Source organism: Parasteatoda tepidariorum, chromosome 10, assembly GCF_043381705.1.
Source record: "Parasteatoda tepidariorum isolate YZ-2023 chromosome 10, CAS_Ptep_4.0, whole genome shotgun sequence".
Classification (NCBI taxonomy): Eukaryota; Metazoa; Arthropoda; class Arachnida; order Araneae; family Theridiidae; genus Parasteatoda; species Parasteatoda tepidariorum.
Window position 1 is genome coordinate 975,776 of NC_092213.1, and position 21,301 is coordinate 997,076.

The 21,301-nt window shown below is 31.9% G+C and overlaps 1 protein-coding gene across 1 annotated transcript; it reads left to right on the forward strand.

Moving 5' to 3' along the window:
* The first annotated feature begins 158 nt into the window (after positions 1–158).
* On the forward strand, positions 159–18,391 carry LOC107439063 (CDGSH iron-sulfur domain-containing protein 3, mitochondrial). Its single transcript, XM_016051534.3, has 4 exons — positions 159–316; positions 5,195–5,318; positions 11,344–11,488; positions 18,246–18,391. Exons 1-4 carry the CDS (start codon positions 255–257, stop codon positions 18,287–18,289), a joined length of 375 nt encoding a protein of 124 aa, XP_015907020.1. The 5' UTR covers positions 159–254; the 3' UTR covers positions 18,290–18,391.
* Positions 18,392–21,301: the final 2,910 nt, after the last annotated feature.

Genomic DNA, 21,301 nt, shown 5'->3' on the forward strand with positions numbered 1-21,301 from the left:
ACAATACAGAGAAAGACATCACAAAGAATACATCCAGGGTTACGGTGGGATTCGAACCCGCTACCTCCACGCTTAACAGAGCGTTTGGACCGGCGATACCGCTCGGCCAGGGAGGCCCCGTACTTTCATATTTTACTATATAAGCTGTAAGCCGATTTTTTAATCTACACAAGCTTCCAAATAAGATTATTAACTGCTCAAACAGTAAAAAACCAAATATTTATATAGAAATTTGTCTTAAAATTATTGAAAAAATGATAAAATTACTTTGGAAAAACTTTTTCCAGTTTTACACTAAACAACAGATGCAATTGATGTGTGTGTTATAGCCTATTTGTAATTGTTCAAAATAATTTTTCTTTGTTAAATTATATTCCTATAGATAGCAAGTTTAAATGTTGCATATAAACTTCGTTTTTAGTACTCGAATCAAAGTGAAGCTTAACAGAATGGCAACTTTTTTAAGGGTGTTAAAAATAGATATTACCTCTGAAAAAATTGAATTATTTATCTAAGCTTGAATTTTTTCAAATGTTTCTACTCTGATACTGACTCTAAAGTACATAATTTGCCTTTATTTTTTGGGAGGTTTCTGTAACTGTACCAAAATAATTGTCAAGATTAGGTAATTTCTATGCAGTAACTGTGAAAAGCTACAAAAAAACATGCAATTCTTAAGGAGGAGTGCCCTTTAAAAAGAGGACCAACTCTAAGTGCATAGCTTAATTATTTATTTATTTTTTTTAAATATTTTCATGCTTGAAATCTCCTTGATGGTTATAGTTAGGGCGAACAAGTACCATGTGTTAATATTAAAAGAATTATTCTTCTATAATTAGTTACAGGAAATGTTATATGATTACACATTAATTTATTAACAATTAGGGTTTTTTAAATATCATTATCATTACTTAAAATTTAGGTTAGAAGATGTTATTTTAATATGATAAGAGAATTCATTTTGTTCTATGCTTGCTGTTGTTGTTCATTTACGTCACACTAGAGCTGCAGAATGGGCTATTGGCGATGGTCTGGGAAACATCCCTGAGGATGATCCGAAGACATGCCATCACAATTTTGATCCTCTGCAGAGGAGATGGCACCTTTGCTTTGGTAGCCGATGACCTGCATGCGAAGTTGAGCACTTTACGGTAGAACAGTTTAAGCAGTAACAGTAAGAGCATGCTTGCAAAGCCTAATAGTTGAAAATTCCTTTTTTGGTAGTGATTAGGCCAAAATACTACAGACCAATTCTTGTATTCGCAATAAATTAAGAATATATATTGGCATAGTGGCTTGTTTCAAGGTCACTTCAAATTTTCAGTTCACTCCATTCAGTGTTGCGTATTTTAGAACTTAGTTTGCTACTGCATGATAGTTGCCAAAATTTGGCAAAAAAGTTTTGGTGCTGAATCGGATCTGATACAAAAATCCTATGACTTAATTATTTTCTTTGAACTATTGTATAAAAGCAAGAATGAAATGAAAAATATCTTAATACTATGCTACTTTTCTTTTCTGTTCTTTTATACCTATGAAAATCAAAACGTGCATTTTTATACTTTAAAATAAAATTATATATTTCCTTTTATGTGAAGAAATTTTAATTATTAAAGTGATTAACTAGCTATGCACACTAATTTGTTAAATAACTACAAAGAAAAGTCTCCAGAATGGTCTGGAGGTTGACAAGTCCGAAAAAATAGATTTTTCCTGATAATAAGTCTTTCAGGTAAATAAATATCATAACATGCATTATTGAAGGGGGGAAGAGTAACAAATGGAGGATAAATAACATCAATTAGATTCAGCAACATTGTCTTATATGTTAAATAAATGAAAGTGAGCATAGGATAATTTGAGTTTTCTCTTTTATGAATAAAAATTCCTTACTCTGTATTTTTTTTTTTTTTTNTGTATTTTTTTTTTTTTTTTTTATGATGTTAATAATTAGCAGTGCAGATAATAAAATAAAAGTAATAAATGATTAGGCTTTTTTTTCTGGAAAAAAGCCTCATGTTCTCAAAGTAAATTAATCCAATTTAAATAAAAATAATATGTAAAACATGGAATAGAATTGAGTAGATTTTGTTAATAAAAACATTTATAATTTACAGGGAAACAAGGCTTGTATGCTGGTGTTTTTGTCAAACACAATTAATATTCACAATCTCTTTGATTTACTCCCAATTTTTTGTTTATTGACTCCTCTTATCTTTTCAACAATTTATTTATTATTCTTATTAAAGAAGAATAAGGTTTTGGAAAAGAAGCAAAAAGAAAAGAATTATTAATATCTTTTTTAACCCACTGACGATTCTGCATGTAAAAAGTCATATTTTTACCTGCTGTTTTCTCCTCATAGCAAAACCGGTTTTTCTATGTTATTAGATAGGGAAATAATGTATTGGGGAGAAACATTCTCCCATTTTCACCCATTTACTGAACCATGAGTGGTTTAACAGATTACAAACATAGAAAAAAAAATAAGAAAAAGAGATTTATTATTTCTATTGCAAAAAAGTGTCCTGTAAATAGACGTTTCCTCTGGTAAACAGATATGGGACTTTGTATATCTGACACTACTAATAGCTTAGCCTATTTATGTCTTTTTAAGAATGCAGTAACGAGAACCTTATTAACAAATGTCTATAACTTCAGTAGACTATTGATCTTGAAACTTTAAAATTTTTATTGACTTCTGAGTATATATTTTTTTAAATTTACCTTGGAGTATGTAAAACAAAAAATATATAAGGAGTAAATTTATGTAAAGCAAAAAATATATAAGGAGTAAATTTATGTAAAGCAAAAAACATATAAATAATTATACTAAAGGACCTAAAACTATTAATTTTTTGCATAAACATTTAATGACTGAGTAAGCATTAATAATAACTCAATTAGTAAAGTTTCTCTTGTTTATATTTTGATAAAATTTATCTACTTCAACTTGATTAAGCTTAGGGTCTATTCGTAGTAATAATTTTTTTTTTTAAATATTGCCATAATGGAAAGATATTCCTTTCACTATAATTTCAATTAATTATTAAATTTAAATGAACCAGTTAAGTATAAATTTCCAAAACATTTCTAACATACTAACAACCTTTTAAAAAAATGATTTAAAAAACTTAAAAGTTCAAAATTTTAGGCTAGGATATTTGTGGGCCTTTGAAATGTGAGGTCCTGAAAAAGTGTCCAATCTGTCCTTGTTATAATCAGACCCAACTTTTTCATATTTATTGAACAAATCTACCACAAGACATGTTTTTTTCCATTCCTCTTAATATATGAAGAATTTTTTATTTGACAAATTGTTAAATAAAAAATATGTCGAAAAATTTTAATCATTCGTTTTTTTTTAATCTATCGAGATCTTATTTTATGTTTATACTAAGCATGATAAGACTTAACTAAACAAAATACAATCTTCAACTAAAATGATAAAAGCTAGAAAATGAACATAAGAGAAACAAATAAAATAACAGTAATAATGTCCTGCAATTTTATTGATGGTTAAAAATCCTACCATTTTAAAAATAAATACTATAAGAACATTATGCCGGAAAAAACATACACATACTTAAAATATATATATATATATATATATACATACATACATACATACATACATACATGTATATAAGTTCAAAATGTAGAGAAAACATGAAAAAAATTACAGAACAATGAAAAAACGAAAAAAGAAAGAAAAAATTTTATTCTCTTCATTTTTTTTCTTCTTGTCCTTTTTTTATTTATTGAGGAAGTCGGCCACTAAAAGTGGGTTTTCTAGAATGTCCTTCTTGTCCAGTCCAGGATATGTTGAGGAGAAGCCTGCATGTTGTGGCACCTGGGGCAGTTTGATAAGATTTTAACACTACCCTTGAAAGAAAGAGACTTAAGGTGGCTGCTGGTAAGCGCCATCTGATCCTTGCGGTTGCATCGAATGTCATTAATTTATTTATTATGCTAGATATATATATGTATATAATATATATAGAGTGAAATGTCTGTTAAGCTAGCACCATAAATTGTTTTTAGCATAATTGCAATGATATATAAATAATCTATAATAACTATTCAAACTTAAAATTATAGTATTAACATTACAAAAAAGAAAAAAATAGATGAAGTTGGATGAATGATCTTTTTCGGAAAATATCAATTAAGTATCAGTTTCTACATTATCACTCTCCACATCATTATTTGTGACCATTTCAACAATTTTTCCCATATTTGAATCATTCTTTCTACATTCAATATTCTCATCAATGTTTAAAAATAATCACTTTTGATAACACTTTTCCATTTTCACACCATTTATATATAAGTGCAGTGTGAAAAATAAGTAAATAAATGGACCTCCCTAAATAACTTTCAGGCGTCAGATCGTCTTGTTCTACAACTCAATCTTAATGGTTCAAAAGGATGATCTCAAATATGCTGATTTATTTGTGCAGAAAATATTTTAAGTTTCGAAAATCAGACACAAAATCTTAAGTACTTTCTCTAAATAGACATGCCTTTTTTGACGAATTCGGATTTCTTACCCTCAAAACATAGGGGATAGCCGCAATCTGGTAAATGTGGTTCTAATAGTTTGCTCAGAAGAGCAGTCCAAAATTTTACTTTTTGCATATTTACTATTATCTTGAACTTTTTAAGGGAATTGAAAATTTGTTACGCACAGTTGTAAAATTAATTTATCCAAAGATAATTCCATGCAAAATATACCTTTTAATAAATATTTATTTTTTAATATAATAATAGCCAAAAAAAATTTTAATTTGTAAGGTATAGAAATTGTTACATAATTCTAAGGAATACAATTTTGTATTTTGGCATTTAAAATTACATTCTTTGAAATGATATAAAAATTTATATACCTTACGTCTCAAAATTTTTCGGTTTGTTATTAAATTAAATACAATAAAAGTGAGAAATATTTACTAAAAGTTATATTTTACGTGGGATTATCTTTTTTTTATTGTGTGTATTTCTTGAAAAATTTTAAAAATTGTCAAAAGCTGAGGGTGTTTCTTCCATTATTGTGGGATTGTGTATATATGCACTCATACTACTTCATTGAAAATCTTGAAATTATGTGAAAAACTGTATTAAGAAATTATTTTTAAAGCATTAAAAACATTTATTGTAAAAAATATAAAATTAATCAATTTACTTCCTTAAGGTATTCGACCGCAGCTAAGGAGCCTGTTGTGAAAGGGACCATTGCCAAAAAAATACCAACCTTTGTTAAGTTACAAAAGGACAAAACTTATTCCTGGTGTTCTTGTGGTTTAAGTAAGAAACAGGTAAATTTCGATTTTTCATAAGTTTGGTTTATATGTTTTTAATTGGGTATATTGTTAGTTGCCTTTGTTAATTGGTTAATTTTTATTTAAGTAATTTTACTTATATTGAAAGCACTGGAAATTAAAATTGCACCTTGGTCTTTTAAAAGGGTTTTTTTTTTCTATCTATTCAAATCTTGAGTTTTCAAATTATAGTATTTTATTTTTCCAAAAATGTTTCTTTATTCTTATTATTTTATTTGTTGATACATAAATGTTTATAATATGCATGTGTTTATATTTAAATTCTGTAAAAAAAAATTTATGTTTATGATATTTTCAGTTTTCCAGCAAATTATGGAAGTTGATTCAGAAACTAATTTTTAAAATTGTAATTTTCTATTTAATATTAATGTGTTTTTAGTCAATGCTTATTAGCTGTTTGATAGGAATTTATAACTAAATAATTGTAATAGATTTGAGGCACGTGGGGTACATTGTGCCCAAAAAGAAGAAAATTGGTTTTTAAATAAAATAATGTGAAATCACCAGCTAGCCATAATATTTAAGTTAAATTTAATATTTAAAGAAAGTTACATAATAATTAATTAGTAATAAACATCAAAATGGTAGAGTACGGCACATCCACAGCGACATTCACTAAGCCATATGTAAAGCAGACTGCGAGGGAAGAAGAGTTTTTCTCCCTGCATTCCAGGGTTGCCACAGTCAAGTCCTCGGCCAATTGGCGGTCTTATCATATGAGCTATTGCCCATTTGGCGTCGCCGCCGCACACTCCCTTAGCAGTGTCAAAGAAAGGTGACGTAACGTCGGGGTGGGGGGTCGATTGCACCACCCGACCACAACGAGTTGTTTGTTTGTCCGTTTTAACACTGGAACTTGTCAAAACTTTAGGTGTTTCGGCCAGAAATGCTGGTTTGAGCCTATCAATCGAGATTGTCTGTCTTTTCCCTTTAACGCAGCTCAAAAGTAATTTCATGTCGTTTAAGGACTTTGAACGGTCCGTTATACGGCACTTGGAGGGGTTTCCTGACCCCGTCATGGCGCACAAACACATAAGACGTTACTTTGAGTCCTGGGTGAATAAACGTAGTTCTTGACCATGACTGGAAGTTGGTACCGGGCGTACGCAGGCAAAGTATCGTCTAAGATCCTCCAGGACTTGCTTGGGCGAAGACTCTGCAGGAGTGGGATCAAAGAATTCACCTGGAAGGCGTATGCTCTTTTCATAGACGAGCTCAGCAGTTGTCGCTTCAATGTCCTCTTTGAACACCGAGCGAAAACCCAACAATATCGTTGGAAGGGCGGATGCCCATTGGTCAGTGTTGTAGGCTTTTAAGCTTGCTTTTAAGGAACGATGAAATCCTTCAATTACTCCATTTGATTGCGGGTTATAAGGAGAAGTTCGAATTTTCTTTATTACCAACAGCTGTGAAAGTTCACGAAGCAGTCCGCTTTCGAATTGCCGTCCTTGGTCTGTTGTAATAACAGTTGGACAACCAAATCTCGTTATCCATTGGTTATAAAAAGTCTGCGCTATGGTATTAACTGTTATATCTGGTATTGGTACCGCCTCAGGCCATCTTGTATTTCGATCTATCATTGTTAAACAATAGTAATTACCATGAGAAGGAGAAAGAGGGCCAACGAGGTCGAGATAGACGTGATCGAACCTCTGCGACTGGTCTGAAAATTTCCCTAACGGTGTTTTAGTGTGTCGCGTTGTCTTGGACTTTTGGCAAGGAATACATTGCCGAGCCCAGTTCACGCAATCTTTTCGGATGGAATGCCAAACAAACCGAGAACATATTAGCTTAGAAGTCACGCAGTACCCGTTGATAAGTCGCAGTAAATAGGTATATCACAATGTGATAAGGTAATTTTTTTCAATTGCAAGACTTCAGAATTTTCCGGCAAATTTTTCAATTCCGAATCGGTTCGCTGCGCTTTAGCTAGACCTTCGTAATCTACCGGGCTGGGCATGCTTATACTCTCGATTCGCGAAAGCACATTAGCGGCAATATTCTCGGATCCTTTTATGTGGCGTATATCAGATGTGAACTGAGATATGAAATCTAATTGTCTAGATTGTCGTGGTGAATATTTAACTTGGCGCTGACTGAGTGCGAATGTCAATGGTTTATGATCGGTTAGCAATGAAAAATTCTGCTCTTCTAACATATGCCTAAAGTGCTTAATTGCCTCATATGCTGCCAATAGCTCTCGGTCATAGGCGCTGTAATTTCTTTCTGTTTACGAGAGTTTTCTGGAAAAAAATGCGAGGGGTTGCAAATTTTCGTTAACTAGTTGTGACATTGCCCCGCCAATTGCAAAATCTGACCCGTCGACTTGTAAAATTAATTGCGCGTCTTTCGTAGGGTGAGCTAAAAGAACTGCGTTCGCAACTAATATTTTGCAATTTTTAAATTCGTCTTGCACTGCTGTTGACAAAACAAGCTTCGTTTTATCGTTTTTCTTTGTTCCCTTTAAGTAAGACGTTAAATGTATCTGATTTTGGGCTACATTAGGTAAAAATCTACGGTAAAAATTTAAGAATCCTAAAAATCTCTGAAGATCTTTAATTGAATCATTAATTTAATTTATTTAATTAAGTGGAAAATTAAGGATCAGCTCGACTTTGTTCGGTAGGGGTTTAGTTCCATTTTCATTAAGTGTCCTAAAAAAGAAATTTCGGTAACGCCAAAAACACATTTAGCCACATTAATTGTCAGACCATACGAGTTTAATCTTTCAAAAACAATATGTAAGTGAGCTTTATGCTCGTCATCTGTTACACTAAATATCAAAATATCTTCCAGGTACACGTATCAAAATTTTAAGTCGCCAAAAACTTCATTCATAAACCTTTGGAAGGTTTGCGCAGCACCACAAAGGCCAAAATTTAAAAACGGAAATTCGAAAAGACCGAATGGTGTGCAGACCGCAGTTTTCGGAATATGGTCTGGGTGTACCATAATGTGATGATAAACACGAACGATATCGATTTTTGAATAAATTTTCCTTCCGCTCAGCGTATTATTAAAATCTTGCAAATGAGGGATAGGATAACGATCCAGCTCTGTACGAGCATTTAATTGACGATGGGCGTATGTCACCAGAGCTTTTTGAAACGACATGAATAGGTGATGACCACGCCGATTTTTATGGTCGGCAAATACCCTGCTCAATCATGAATTGAAATTCTTTATTTACCTCTTCATATAATTTAGGGCTTAATCATCGTGGTTTGCTGTGTACGGGAGATCCATTCGTGGTTAACATTACTTACAGTGGTTAACATTACTTAAATTAGCTTTCACTTTTAATAGATCCGGAAATTCTTTAACGATATTGAGATATGGTGAATCCTCAGCGATAAGCTTTACCGAATAGTAATTGACTCGATTAGAAACTGAACCAGTGCTGGATAATTTTGTAAAATGGATATCTAGTTCTTTCGTGAGATAGACGCTCAACCTGCTTACTCAAAGCAGCCATTTCGCTACGTAAAGCCCCAAGCTCTCCTAACGGAGAGGAAATATTGTTGGGGTTGGGGGGTATGCAGGAGTAGATTGCCCCACAGTAAACACGTGATTATTTGAGGATGTGCGCACTTCTGAAATTTTGTCGGCCATATTCGCCAAATTATCGAGTGATTCGAAGCTGATAGATAATATCGCTTGCATTTCGGATGGCAATCTTTGCAGCCATAACGTTTTCAGAAATTCATCTGTAATACAGTTCCCTCCTAATTCTCTAATTTTTCGTAGCAGATGAGACGGTTTGTCATCTCCTAAATGGAGTTCGGAAATTAGTCTGCGGATTTGTTCATGCTCTGAATCTGAAAATGCAGTTATTATTCTGGCTTCTAAGGCCGCGTACTTATCTAATGCGGGAGGGTTAAATAAAATGTCGGAAACATCCGATAACGTTTCAGGATCAATAGAAGAAATGAGATGATTGTACTTAGTGATATCACTATTAATTTTAGCGAGGGCTAAATTACTTTCTACTTGAATAAACCACAGTTTAACATTATTTTTCCACAACGGCGGAATTTTAACCGCAACATGCGACACTTGAGACTCTGTAGTCAGTATGGCAGAGTCGGTATTTGTGTGATCCTCTGACCCGAGCATTTTTTAAGAAATATAAGCATAAATTGATAACTGAAAACACTTCAATTATGCCTTACTGTCAAATGAAATTTATAATGCTTTAAATAATGTTATTGAATCATAATAGAAATTTAAAAGTAGCTTAATAATCCGTTGTCGGATTGAAACCAAACAGGTAAGGGGAAGTTTTAATAATGCATAAATAACCAAAAATTAAAGCAATAAATAATAATAATAAAATAGAGCATAACGCAATTACAGACCAATCGCAGATAGGAAAAAATAATCGATCACATACCTGTAAATTTCCGCAATGAAAAGATAATCCTCATGTGTATCCATGTGCATATAATTGAAAATAGAAAGAAAATAAATAGAGGATAGCGATTAAATTTCATTACGTAATGTATTTTTATAAAAATTAGGCATAGCTGTTGCGTTTAAAGAAAGATTATGACAGATTGAGTAAAAAAATAAGAGGAAGCGAGAACAGAATTAAGGGTCACCAATGAGGCACGTGGGGTACATCGTGCCCAAAAAGAAGAAAATAGGTTTTTAAATAAAATAATGTGAAATCACCAGTTAGCCATAATATTTAAGTTGAATTTAACATTTAAAAAAAGTTACATAATAATTCATTAATTAGTAATCAACATCAAAATGGTAGAGTACGGCACATCCACAGCGACATTCACTGAGCCATATGTGAAGCAGACTGCGAGGGAAGAAGAGTTTTTCTCCCTGCATTCCAGGGTTGCCACAGTCAAGTCCTCCGCCAATTGGCGGTCTTATCATATGAGCTATTGCCCATTTGGCGGTGCCGCCGCAGATTCTATACAACCACATTAATCATAATTTGTATAATTATTTATTTTTTTTTGTTTATTAGTTCAAAATTCAAATATCTCAAATAGGAACTTTTTTGTCATAAATTTTGCTGAAAAAGATTTAAAAATTTTAAAAAAAGGAACTACTTTAATGTTTATTTATTTATTTTTTTACTCTTTTAGTTCTATCTGACATACAGTAGATAAGTAACTAAGCTTCTCATTGTATGGGACTAGTAATAATTTATTATATGTGGATTTGATTATTAATTTTATTCTTGACCGTGTTTTGTATTCTTAACTGTAGGGGGCAGTATTCAACGAAGTTATTTCAACTTCCGATCGAAGATTCGCTTGTATTAATCTCTATTTTTATTTATTTTTTTTACATCCTCTTTCAACCAATTTTTTAACATAATTATTTATTTTCGATTTCATTTGTAAGTGGTGACAGTTGTTCTACTTTCGGATGCATTATGCACAGAAGCGCTAATTTGTTATCTGAAATTAAGATTTTTAAATTCCCTAAACACCCATCATGCCAAATTCAATGGAGTAATGCATTAAAGAGGAAGGACTAGACTCCGTCAGATCATAGTGTAACTTGCTGTGTACACTTTTCAGAAGGTATGTATACATTCAAAAATATGTTAGCGATTAAGTAGAATAAGTTTCTAATGAAGTGAAACTCCTACTACATAGTGATGCACAGAAGTTTACAAAACTTTCTCATTTCTAAATTGTTTGCCTTACTTTTATGTTGACTCAGTTACTGGTAGCATTAATGTCTTTTTTTATAGTTATGATCTATTTATTTCTCTGTTTATGAAGCTTGTCAACTTGATAGCAATCATGTTGTTATTATTTAGCATAATGACAAAAGTGTTTCTACAAAGTTTAAGTTTTTTTTTTCCTTCTTATACAATAACACGACTCAAAAAATTCAAAACAGCAGAGTAAAGCGAAATTGGGACGTCAAAAAAAAAGAAAAATAGTCACTTTCTGGTATGATATCAGAGGAGGATAGTGAATACGTATGTGTATGTGACTTGACTCCAGCTTTATTTTTTTCTTTGCAGCCATTCTGTGATGGTTCACATAAGAATGACCCTAAACAGCTGAAGCCTATTCGCTTCACAGTGGAAAAAGATGGAAAATACCTGTTGTGTCGATGCAAGCAGACAAATAATCGACCTTATTGTGACTTAAGTCATGTTAAAACCTGTAAGTTACTTTTATAATAGCAGCATTGGTTTCCAAATAAGCTCAAATAAAAATATGCCTTACTTAGAGAAACCTAAAATTGTCAGACTATTTGATTTTAGGAAAAAAATCAGGGAATAAAAGAGCCAAACGAGAAAATTCTTGCTGCAAACCTGGAAAATAGCCACTTTCAAAATTAACTGTAACAATAAATAGCCTATGAAGTTCAAAATAAATAAGTTTTAACATTTACTTTCTTTATTTCTTGTCAAAATTCTGTAGCAACATTATTAAATTTTTGAACTATTTAAATTAGAATATTAAAAATTTGAAGTAAAATGAATATTTAAAAGAATTAGATTATAAATAGAGTAAAATTTTAAATAGAATAATATTTTAACAAAATAAAATTATTAAAATAAAATCATTTTTAAAAAATACTTGTTGTTCAACAATTTCTTGTTTCAATTTTTTTTAAATATAACCATATTTGCAGTTCTATAATCCTTTTTTTTTTTACAAATTAATCTTTCTGTTTATATTAATTTTATTTCTTAACCACAAGTTAGATGTTTATGGAGAACTGTATAAATCTAAGCACAGATATTGCTCGCAGTTAGAATTTGTGATCAGACTTCTGTGTATTGAGTATCTTCTTCAGAGGACATTTAAATATTAAATTTTAAAATTATGAATTTTACGTTTTCGAGACTTTTCGTTATTTATTTTGTTTCATAGAAAAAATTCGAAAGACAAATTAAGACCTGATATTATTTATCAAAAATAGTTATTAATTTTCAGAAAAACTTTTACCTATGCTTAAGGTGTTAATTGCCCTTTGAGTTAAGTTAAAAATTAGAAAAATTTCTGAATCGAGCATAAAAATCTTTTTTCAAAACCTACAAATATGTTATAAGCTTGTAGTTTAATAATAGTACGAAAAAATAAAACTCGTGTGAATAAAAAAGAATATTTCTTCTTCAAATGCACTACAGGCTAAACCAACTCAATAAGCTTCCTCCAATTCAACGGATGGTCAGCAAAGAATATTGACCTATAATGTCATAAGGCCGATTCCATCCCGTAAAAAACTCTCGGTTAGAGATCATAAAAGCAAAGAATGGATGGTGTTTTCAATAGGAATGTAAACAATAACAATCTCGAGCTCGGCACCTACTCTAGTTCCGGTTAAAAAGTTTGCAGCTACTTACTACATGTTATTCTGATAGGCGATGTTTTCAAACGGATAATTTTGTTTTCAATAAAAGAAATAAATTAGATAATTTGTGAGCTCAAATCTGCCGTATTTCATAAGATATTAATGTTATTATGTAATTCTGGGGAGTTTGGAGTGAAAATTTGTTTTAGTTACTTTGTTATTTATTATTAAAAAAGGTGAAATGGTTGCTAGATTTTGAATATCTCGCTTTTTTGGCAGTCTTGATTTGGCCTCTTTCTATTTGTTTATTACTGTTTGTTAGTGTTGGAAGCTGTGCACCATCTTACGTTAGTGTTAACACTTTTGGCATTGTAAACACAAGTATTGTTAGCATTGTAAACACAAGCAATAAAGTAATAAGTAATCAAATACATTGTTTGCAAGAATCTCAAAACACAATGATGCCAAATGGCTTTAAAATACAACGGAAACAGTAACCCAGAAATTTAGACAGTCCTGAGCTTGCAGCGTTCCCTAGTGTCGAAAACACCATCCATATTTATTAAAACTTTTATTGTGTTTCCAACGCTTGATGGCGGGGGGTTTGTCATTTCCGAAAAGTATTGCCATAGTTTTTTATGATGTTTTAAGAAGTTTTGATTATTATTCTGTAATATAAGGGGAAGAGATTTTTCTTATTTTTTGCTGATAAAGAGAAGGAATAAGTAATGCTTATGCAAGAATAAAAATTTACCTTTTATCGTAAAACGGAGTCGTTTGTAAATTAACATTAATACACTGGTGTGAAAAACTTAAGCAACTAGTGGTTTTTCGGCCACAGCTTCCCAACGAAGTATAAGATAGCTATGAAATTGCAGTATAATATGCACGTAATTCAGTAGAAAGATTATTTGTATGCAAATTATAGAAATAAAACGTCGTAGGTGATGTAACTGTGCGTAAGCCTTGTGGGTCGGCGCGCTCAGGTCAAAGCTGTGATAAAAGGATGAAGAGCACCGTAGTTAAAGACATTCGCTGCAAGTGCTAGTGATTTGTTTTGTGAAACATGTCTTCAAGAAATCATTTAGACGACTTTACTCGAGGAAGAATGATTGGGAAGCTTGAGGAGGGGCGTAGTGTGACCAGTGTCGCCGAAGAGTTCGGGATCAACAAAAGTGTTGTTTCTCGTGCTTGGAATGCCGTTAAAACTACTGGTACAGCTGTTCGGAAGGTTGGTGGTGACCGTCCAAGGAAAACAACACCAAGAGATGACCGTTACATTGTCCTCCAGGTGAAAAGAAACTGTTTTCAGTCAGCGAGCGCCATATCTCAGCAACTGTGCACAACCACAGGACGACAAGTATCAAGATTTACAGTAGCCAGACGCCTCCACAAAGGTGGCTTATTTGCTAGACGTCCTGAACGCTGCATACCTTTAAAAGTTAGCCATCGGCGGCACCGTTTAGAGTGGTGCAGAGAGCACGAAACTTGGACACCTCATCAATGGAGTCGCGTCCTCTTCACAGATGAGAGTCGTTTTAGTGCTACAAGCGATTCTCAACGTCAGTTGATCTGGAGAGAGGTTGGAGCTCGATTTCATCCCAATAACATCGCGGAAAGAGATCGTTACGGTGGTCCTGGAGTTGTCGTCTGGGGTGGCATTATGTTGAACGGGCGGACTGAGCTTCAGATCTTCGACCGAGGTTCTGTAACTGGAGACCGCTACTGCAGTGAGGTAATCCTACCCCATGTGCGTCTGTTCCGAGGGGCCATTGGACCAGACTTCATTTTTATGGATGACAATGCCCGGCCACACCGTACTGCTAATGTTCAAGAGCTACTGGAAAGTGAAGATATCACACGAATGGATTGGCTGCTTACTCTTCAGATCTAAATCCCATAGACAGGGTTGCCACAGGCTACTAAAATGCAACTATTTGCTACTATTTTCGACCTTATGGCCACTTTTTTTTCCTGAAAAGGTTAAAAAAGCAACTATTTTCTGGAATAGGCGACTATTATAGGAGACTTTTTTTACTCTTGGCGAAGTTTTTTCGCAAAAATGAACGTTACTTTTCAGAACGTTAATTAAAAAAAGCAAACTTTAAAGGCAAAAATAGCAACTAGTTTCAGGAATAGGCGACTATTAAGAGATTTTTTTTTCTCTTGATTCTTTTATTCTTGATTCTTATTCTTCTTTTCTATTAAGAGATTTTTTTTTTCTCTTGGCGAAGTTTTTTCGCAAAAATGAACGTTACTTTTCAGAACGTTAATAAAAGAAAGCAAACTTTTATACAATCATTTATTTCCAAAGAGCCATAAATTTAAATTTCCATTGGATTTAATAAAGTACTTCTTATGTTCTCTCTGAGGGGCAGTTTTGTTATTTTTAATAGTTTTTTCCTTCTATTAACATTCATATTCTATTGTAATTCGACTTTTATTTAGGTACCTATTTTCCAATATGTATACCTTTTATATTAATACAAAACTTTTTTTTAATTGGAGCATAGTTAGGACTGGGCGATAAATCGATGTATCGCGAAATATCGATTTAATGCATATATCAGTAGGTCGATGTAGTGACTTTCGTTTTAGGCGATGCATCAGAAATCTGATTTAAGCCACCGAAATTAGATTACAATCGCGGTTTAACAATTTAATATGCAAGGATCCTTGACTAGGCTAACGCTATTACCGCCGTAACGAAGACGATTTTGATTTCGTCTAGCTGCAGGGATGTAGTAGCGTTTTGCTATTAATATGATGTTCGTTTTGTGATGTTGAATGACGAAGAGCGAATTGAATCAGAACTCCCGGTTTCGTGCGAGGATCATCGTTGTAATATAGAACGCAATGCATAGTTTCTTTATGTCCATTTTTGTCTTTGGGATTTTGCGTTTTTTGAAGTTTATTTTGAATGGGACTTAAGTCATTTTGCGATAGTTGTGCATTTTATTTCGTCGGAAATAATTGTCGGGTTTCTTGCAAATTATTTTCAGTGAGACTTTTGCAGCGATCCTTTCGTTCTGCATTATTTCATACCATTTTTTTTTCTGTCTGGGTTTAACGATTCTTGTCAATTATTTTTAGTAGACCTACTTTTACTTTGCGATTGCATAATCGCTGTTATCTTAAATTTTTGTTCTGAACTCAATACATCAAATCATTGATTTTTTTCAATTGTTTTTTATTTTAAGCGATACAATTTAATAGGGGTATTTTGTATTTAACTTTGTTATAAAAAGTTAGTTTTTTTAAATTTATTAAATGTTGTTAAGTATAATAATTTGATTGTTTTTCAACCAATAAATGCTCAGTCATTTTTAATTATAAAAAAATTAAGACAAAGCTTACCTTTTTTTTAATTTGCTTTTATTTTTGAGAAAATGAAAACAAAGTTTTAAAAAAATTTGGCTATTAGTTAAAACAATTTTTTTTTAATTAAATAAAAAATTTAGTAATGTTTTGACGTTATTAATAATTTAGCATAGTACTTTAAGTATTTTTTTTAAATTTTTATTAAAATTCTTTCAATACTTGTTTGTTTTATAATTTGTTCGATAGTCAGTATCATTTTTAGACAAATAAATCTTTGGTCGATTTTATTTTCAAAAATGAAAATAATAATAAATAAGTTAAATTATTTTTACATTTATTAAGTACAGAATTTGACCATTAGTTAATACTACTTTTTATTATTTTAAATAAACAAATAAAAAAGGGGCTAATGATGTTTCAAAAGCATGTTTTTTTTTTCAACAAATAATAAAAAATAAAAAAAATTTCTAAAGTAAACATTTCTTTGGTTTGTTTTCCACTTTCGTTTTTTTTCTTCTTTTAATTTTTAATGCATGTATGTAAAATAATTTGTTACAGTATTATTATTTTTAAACCAATAAATCTTAAATCATTTTAATTTAAGAAAAATGAAATAAAGCTTGGGTTTGCTTTTACTTAGACTTCTTTATTAATTTAATTGAAAAAATTGAGCAATGATATTGATGTCATAGTAAAATATGTTTAGAATTAATCTTTTCTTTTGTACTAGATTTATTTCTTTTTATTTGTTTTTGATTGATTTAAAGATTTCCCATAGGTAATTTTTGAACAAATGCTAAATTGCGATACATCACTATATCGTGATGTTTAACTGACGATGTATCACGATTTGAAATTTCTGACATCACCCAGTCCTAATAATAGTATTTGACAATTAAGCTATAATTTTAGTTATTTGGTTACTATTTTTGATAAATTTTTGTTCCTGTTCAGGCAACTATTTTCATAGTTTTAGGCAACTATTTTCATGTTTGAGGCTACTAAAAGCAACTATTTTTGTTCATTTTTTACTGTGGCAACCCTGCATAGAGCATGTGTGGGACGCATTAGGGAGACGTCTTGCGACACGACAGTATCCTCCTGGTAACACCCATCAGCTGAAAGATGCGTTAAAGGAGGAATAAAGACGTTTACCCCAAGAACTCCTGGGTAATCTGGTGCTTAGCATGGAGAGACGATGCCAAGCAACAATTACAGTAAGGGGAGGGCATATCCCATACTAGGGAACATCTACCAGTTGTACTTACGCTTCTTCAGGCAATCATGTGTAACGCCACTATACGTCAAATAAAGCCTTTTTTTGTTCCATACCCTACTTTAAGCTTTATATTCATTTCTGCGCCATTATTCTTTTACCATCGTTTAAGTACAAAATAATGTACATCATATTCAAATTTCATGTCAATCGGATGATTTCTTGTAGAGTTATGACAAAAAACGCACTTGTTGCTTAAGTTTTGCACACCAGTGTAGAACATTGCTGGAAAGACTTTATATGTGTCTGATTTCGCAAATTAATAGTTAGTACTAATTATGTAGCATATTTGAGGTCACCCCTGGAACTATAAAGAATGACACTTAGTACATGAAAATCCGATCAGTAGAAGAAGAGGAGTTATTCAAGAGATCTTTTTTTTTGTGTATTGTATATAGTGTTTAGACCAGGGATGGGAACCAATGGCACGCGTGCCATTTATGGCACCCGACACAATATTTCGGGCACGTCACCGATCACATTTGTTATTACACAAATGGTATTACACTATGAAGCATATGTAACAATTAAATTAAAATTCACAAAAAACGTACAAAATAATGAACAATTATTAATAAAAAATTAACAAATAATGTTAAAAAAAAACAATTAATAACCATAAAAAACAAGCTAACAATAAATAACTAGCAAAAAAATTAACAGTCCTGCTTAAACTAACATCTTACAACCTAATATAAGTTATTTGTCATCTAATCTGCAACAACAGAAGTCACACTGATGTTACTTTAAGTTGAATTACGCCGTATAACTGAGACATTGCAAAAAAATTTTTTCAATGTAAATAAGGAGTTTTGTGTTGGTAGTATTTAGTATTATTATTTTCCCAATAATCACGAAGTCAAAATTATTTGACGGCACGTCTATGACCTCATCAGGCAATTTTTTAGAAAAAATGGCACGTTGGTTTATAAAGGTTCGCCACCCCTGGTTTAGACCATTAGAAATAATTGGTTTAGAGCTGATTGTTACCACTTGTTGTAAATTTTCTTTCTTTCTTTTAGTTATTCCTGAAAGTATCAGAAAAATGATGAACATTAAATTGTAAGTGGCAGCAGTTGCTTTAGTTTATGAAACTTTGTAATTTTGTTGAAATTCATGTAAAAATCTACTAAGTTTGTTGTTAGAAAATAAAATTTCTAGATATTTGTATCGTTTTATTTTTTACTTGTTCTAATTTAAAACTATTTTTGAATCTAATAAAAATGTATGCTTGGTCTTATATTCAATTAGAAGATTCGGCAACATATGAAAAGCGAACTATCTACGAAGTACACACACACGCAAGTCAACTCAATAAAAAAATTTTAAATAATTTTTATTTATAGCTAAAATCCTAAAAATGCAATTACATTATTTTAAACAGCTGTTAGTTTCGAGTAAGACATATTTTGATAGTTTTCTTCAGGGAGATAAATAAATGAATCAAAATTCTGTTAGATTCTTTTAACGCAATTAATAGACTGAAAAGATTCATTTTTCTAAAACAATAAAAAAGATTCATTTTTTTTTCTTCAAAAATGCGTTGTTGTTTTTTTTTTTGTTTTTTTTTGTGAAGGCTTGTACTTGAATCAGCAACTCTCTAACTTATAAAGTTTGGTTGAAAAAGAAAATTATGATAAAAGCAAATAGCTACAGAAATGCTTATTTTATTTTATTTTTTTATGGCCAAAATTCCCACGTGTGTCATAGCGAAAATAAAAATATGAGTTAAGAGCTACAAAAAAGACTAATCTGTTAAATAAAAACACTGAAAATTTAAAAAAAAAAATTTTTTTGAAAAAAATTATTTTAAATATATACTGATTCTTTCATTGCTTTTGAGGATGAACATTCATTTAGGAAATTTAAGATTATATATTAAAAAAGTAAAATTTTATTCAATAAATTAAAGAAATTTCCTTATCAAAAATATAAGCTCATAACGTCTGTGTGATTGTTTCATAATTCCTCTAAACCATTGGTTCTCAACGGGGGCGATACCGCCCCCCTGGGGTCGTTTGGAGTATGTTGAGGGGCGGTGAACTTGTTTTGGGCGGTAGGGGGTGTTGGATATGTTTTGGGCGGTAGGGGGGCGATGAGCATGTTTTGTCATTATAATTCAATTTTAAAACAAAAAAAGCTATTAAATTAAGATTTATTTAATAAATAAAATTAATATTAAAGAAAAAAAAGATTAAATTAATATAATAAATAAAGATTATCCGATACACCATTTGTACCATCAATAAAACAAACTTATACAACTCCTATTCTCCGATCCGAGTCAACACAGTTTAGCGCATGAGTCAGTAGTTCTTGCCTCTGACTCATTCAAGTCATTTGGTGGAAATTGAAGTGCAGATCAGTATGAATTTTTGATTTGACACATATTTCTTATGATGATTTTCGTTAGCTTCCGCACAGTTTTCTCTCTAGTTTCGATTAGATCTCATAGTTTACTTGGCCAGGTACGTGCGCGAATTAGTTTTTATCATAAATTATTTATTAATTTTGAGAAATAGTTGATTTTCTTTTATGCTTTGCATTTTGCTGCCACCAACAATGTCGGTTAACAAAAAGAAGTATCATCAATACAGTGCCACGTTCTTGAAGTTGGGATTTGTTCAATCATTGTTGAACTCTCAACTACCCATGTGTTTACTTTGTACCCATATGTTTACTTTGTGTTAAGTTTTATCTAATGAGGTAATGAAATCTTGTTAGCAGGAGCATTTGAAAAAAAAAACGCAACCTGACAAACAAAATAAAGATTTGTCATTTTTCATGAACATCTTTTTCCATGTTCCAACCTCATCACAAAAATGCGACGATGGTTTGATAGCTTCTTATAATATATCAAAATTTATTGCTAAATCTGGGAAAGCTCATACCATCGGAACAGAATTGATACTGCCGGTTTAGAAATAGTTTTACACCATCTAGCTGCATCCACTGTGATAAAAAAAAATATCACATAAGCAACGATACAGTGCAGCGACGAAATGATGAGACGGCAGAAGACGTTGAAATTTCTTTAAGCAAACTTTTGATATTCAACGAATTTTCCCTTCAAGTTGATGAATCAACCTTGCCAGGTAATGTAGGCTCAACTGTAGGCATAGGTCCGGTTTGTAAAGATAGGAAAAAATATTCAAGATATGCTTTTTGCAAGAAGCTTGATTGTAGATATCAAAAGTAAATCTATTTTTAATACTGTCAAAGACCATTTTAAAGAGAAAAACATTCCTCTTGTGAATATTATGTCTATTGCCCCTGATAGGCTCCTGCAATGGGGGCCGACATCGCCCTTTTGGAAAGATAGGTACCAGATATTTTTAGCCGTTCACTGCGTGATTCACAGATAGCATTTTGTAGGAAAAAATCTCAGCGACCGTTTGCATAAATCATTGCAATATGCCATGTCTGCTATGAGCAAAATTCACAGTAATGCTCTCTACGATCGATTATTCAGACAGCTGTGTAAGAAGAACAATGAAGAATTCAATCGCTTGCTACTATACACCGAGATTCGCTGGTTTTCCAAAAGCTTCTGTCTCAATAGGCATTGGAATCTTTTCGACTCTATGCTTGAGTTCTTCGGAAACAGAGATGTATCTCTGAGAGACAGATTGCTGGAATTTAAGAAAGACTTTGGCAGATTTATCTGCAAAATTTAAGGGTAATAATTTACATCTTCAAGACAACGAGCTCAATTTGATCCTTACAAAATCAGTTATTTCTGCCTTCTTAAAAAAGCTCATTTTGTGGAAGCAGAATTTTGGTTGGAATGAGTTCAGCCAAGCAGGAGAAATTCGCTCTGATGATGCTCAAGAATATTGTCAACACCTTGACTCGTTGTACATGGACTTTTCTGACCGTTTTAAAGATGTTTTGTTCCCTAGAAGTGCCTCAATGGGCTTATGGGTTCTGAACACTTTTGTGAATATTGAAACAGCAGAGGTTCAGATTTGGTCGAACTTTTAACTAATGAAACTTTGAAATGGTGATCGTCTCACAGAATTTTTGCTTAAAGGTAACGTCAGTCGTCTCTATCCTGGACTGTAGACTACCATTAAAA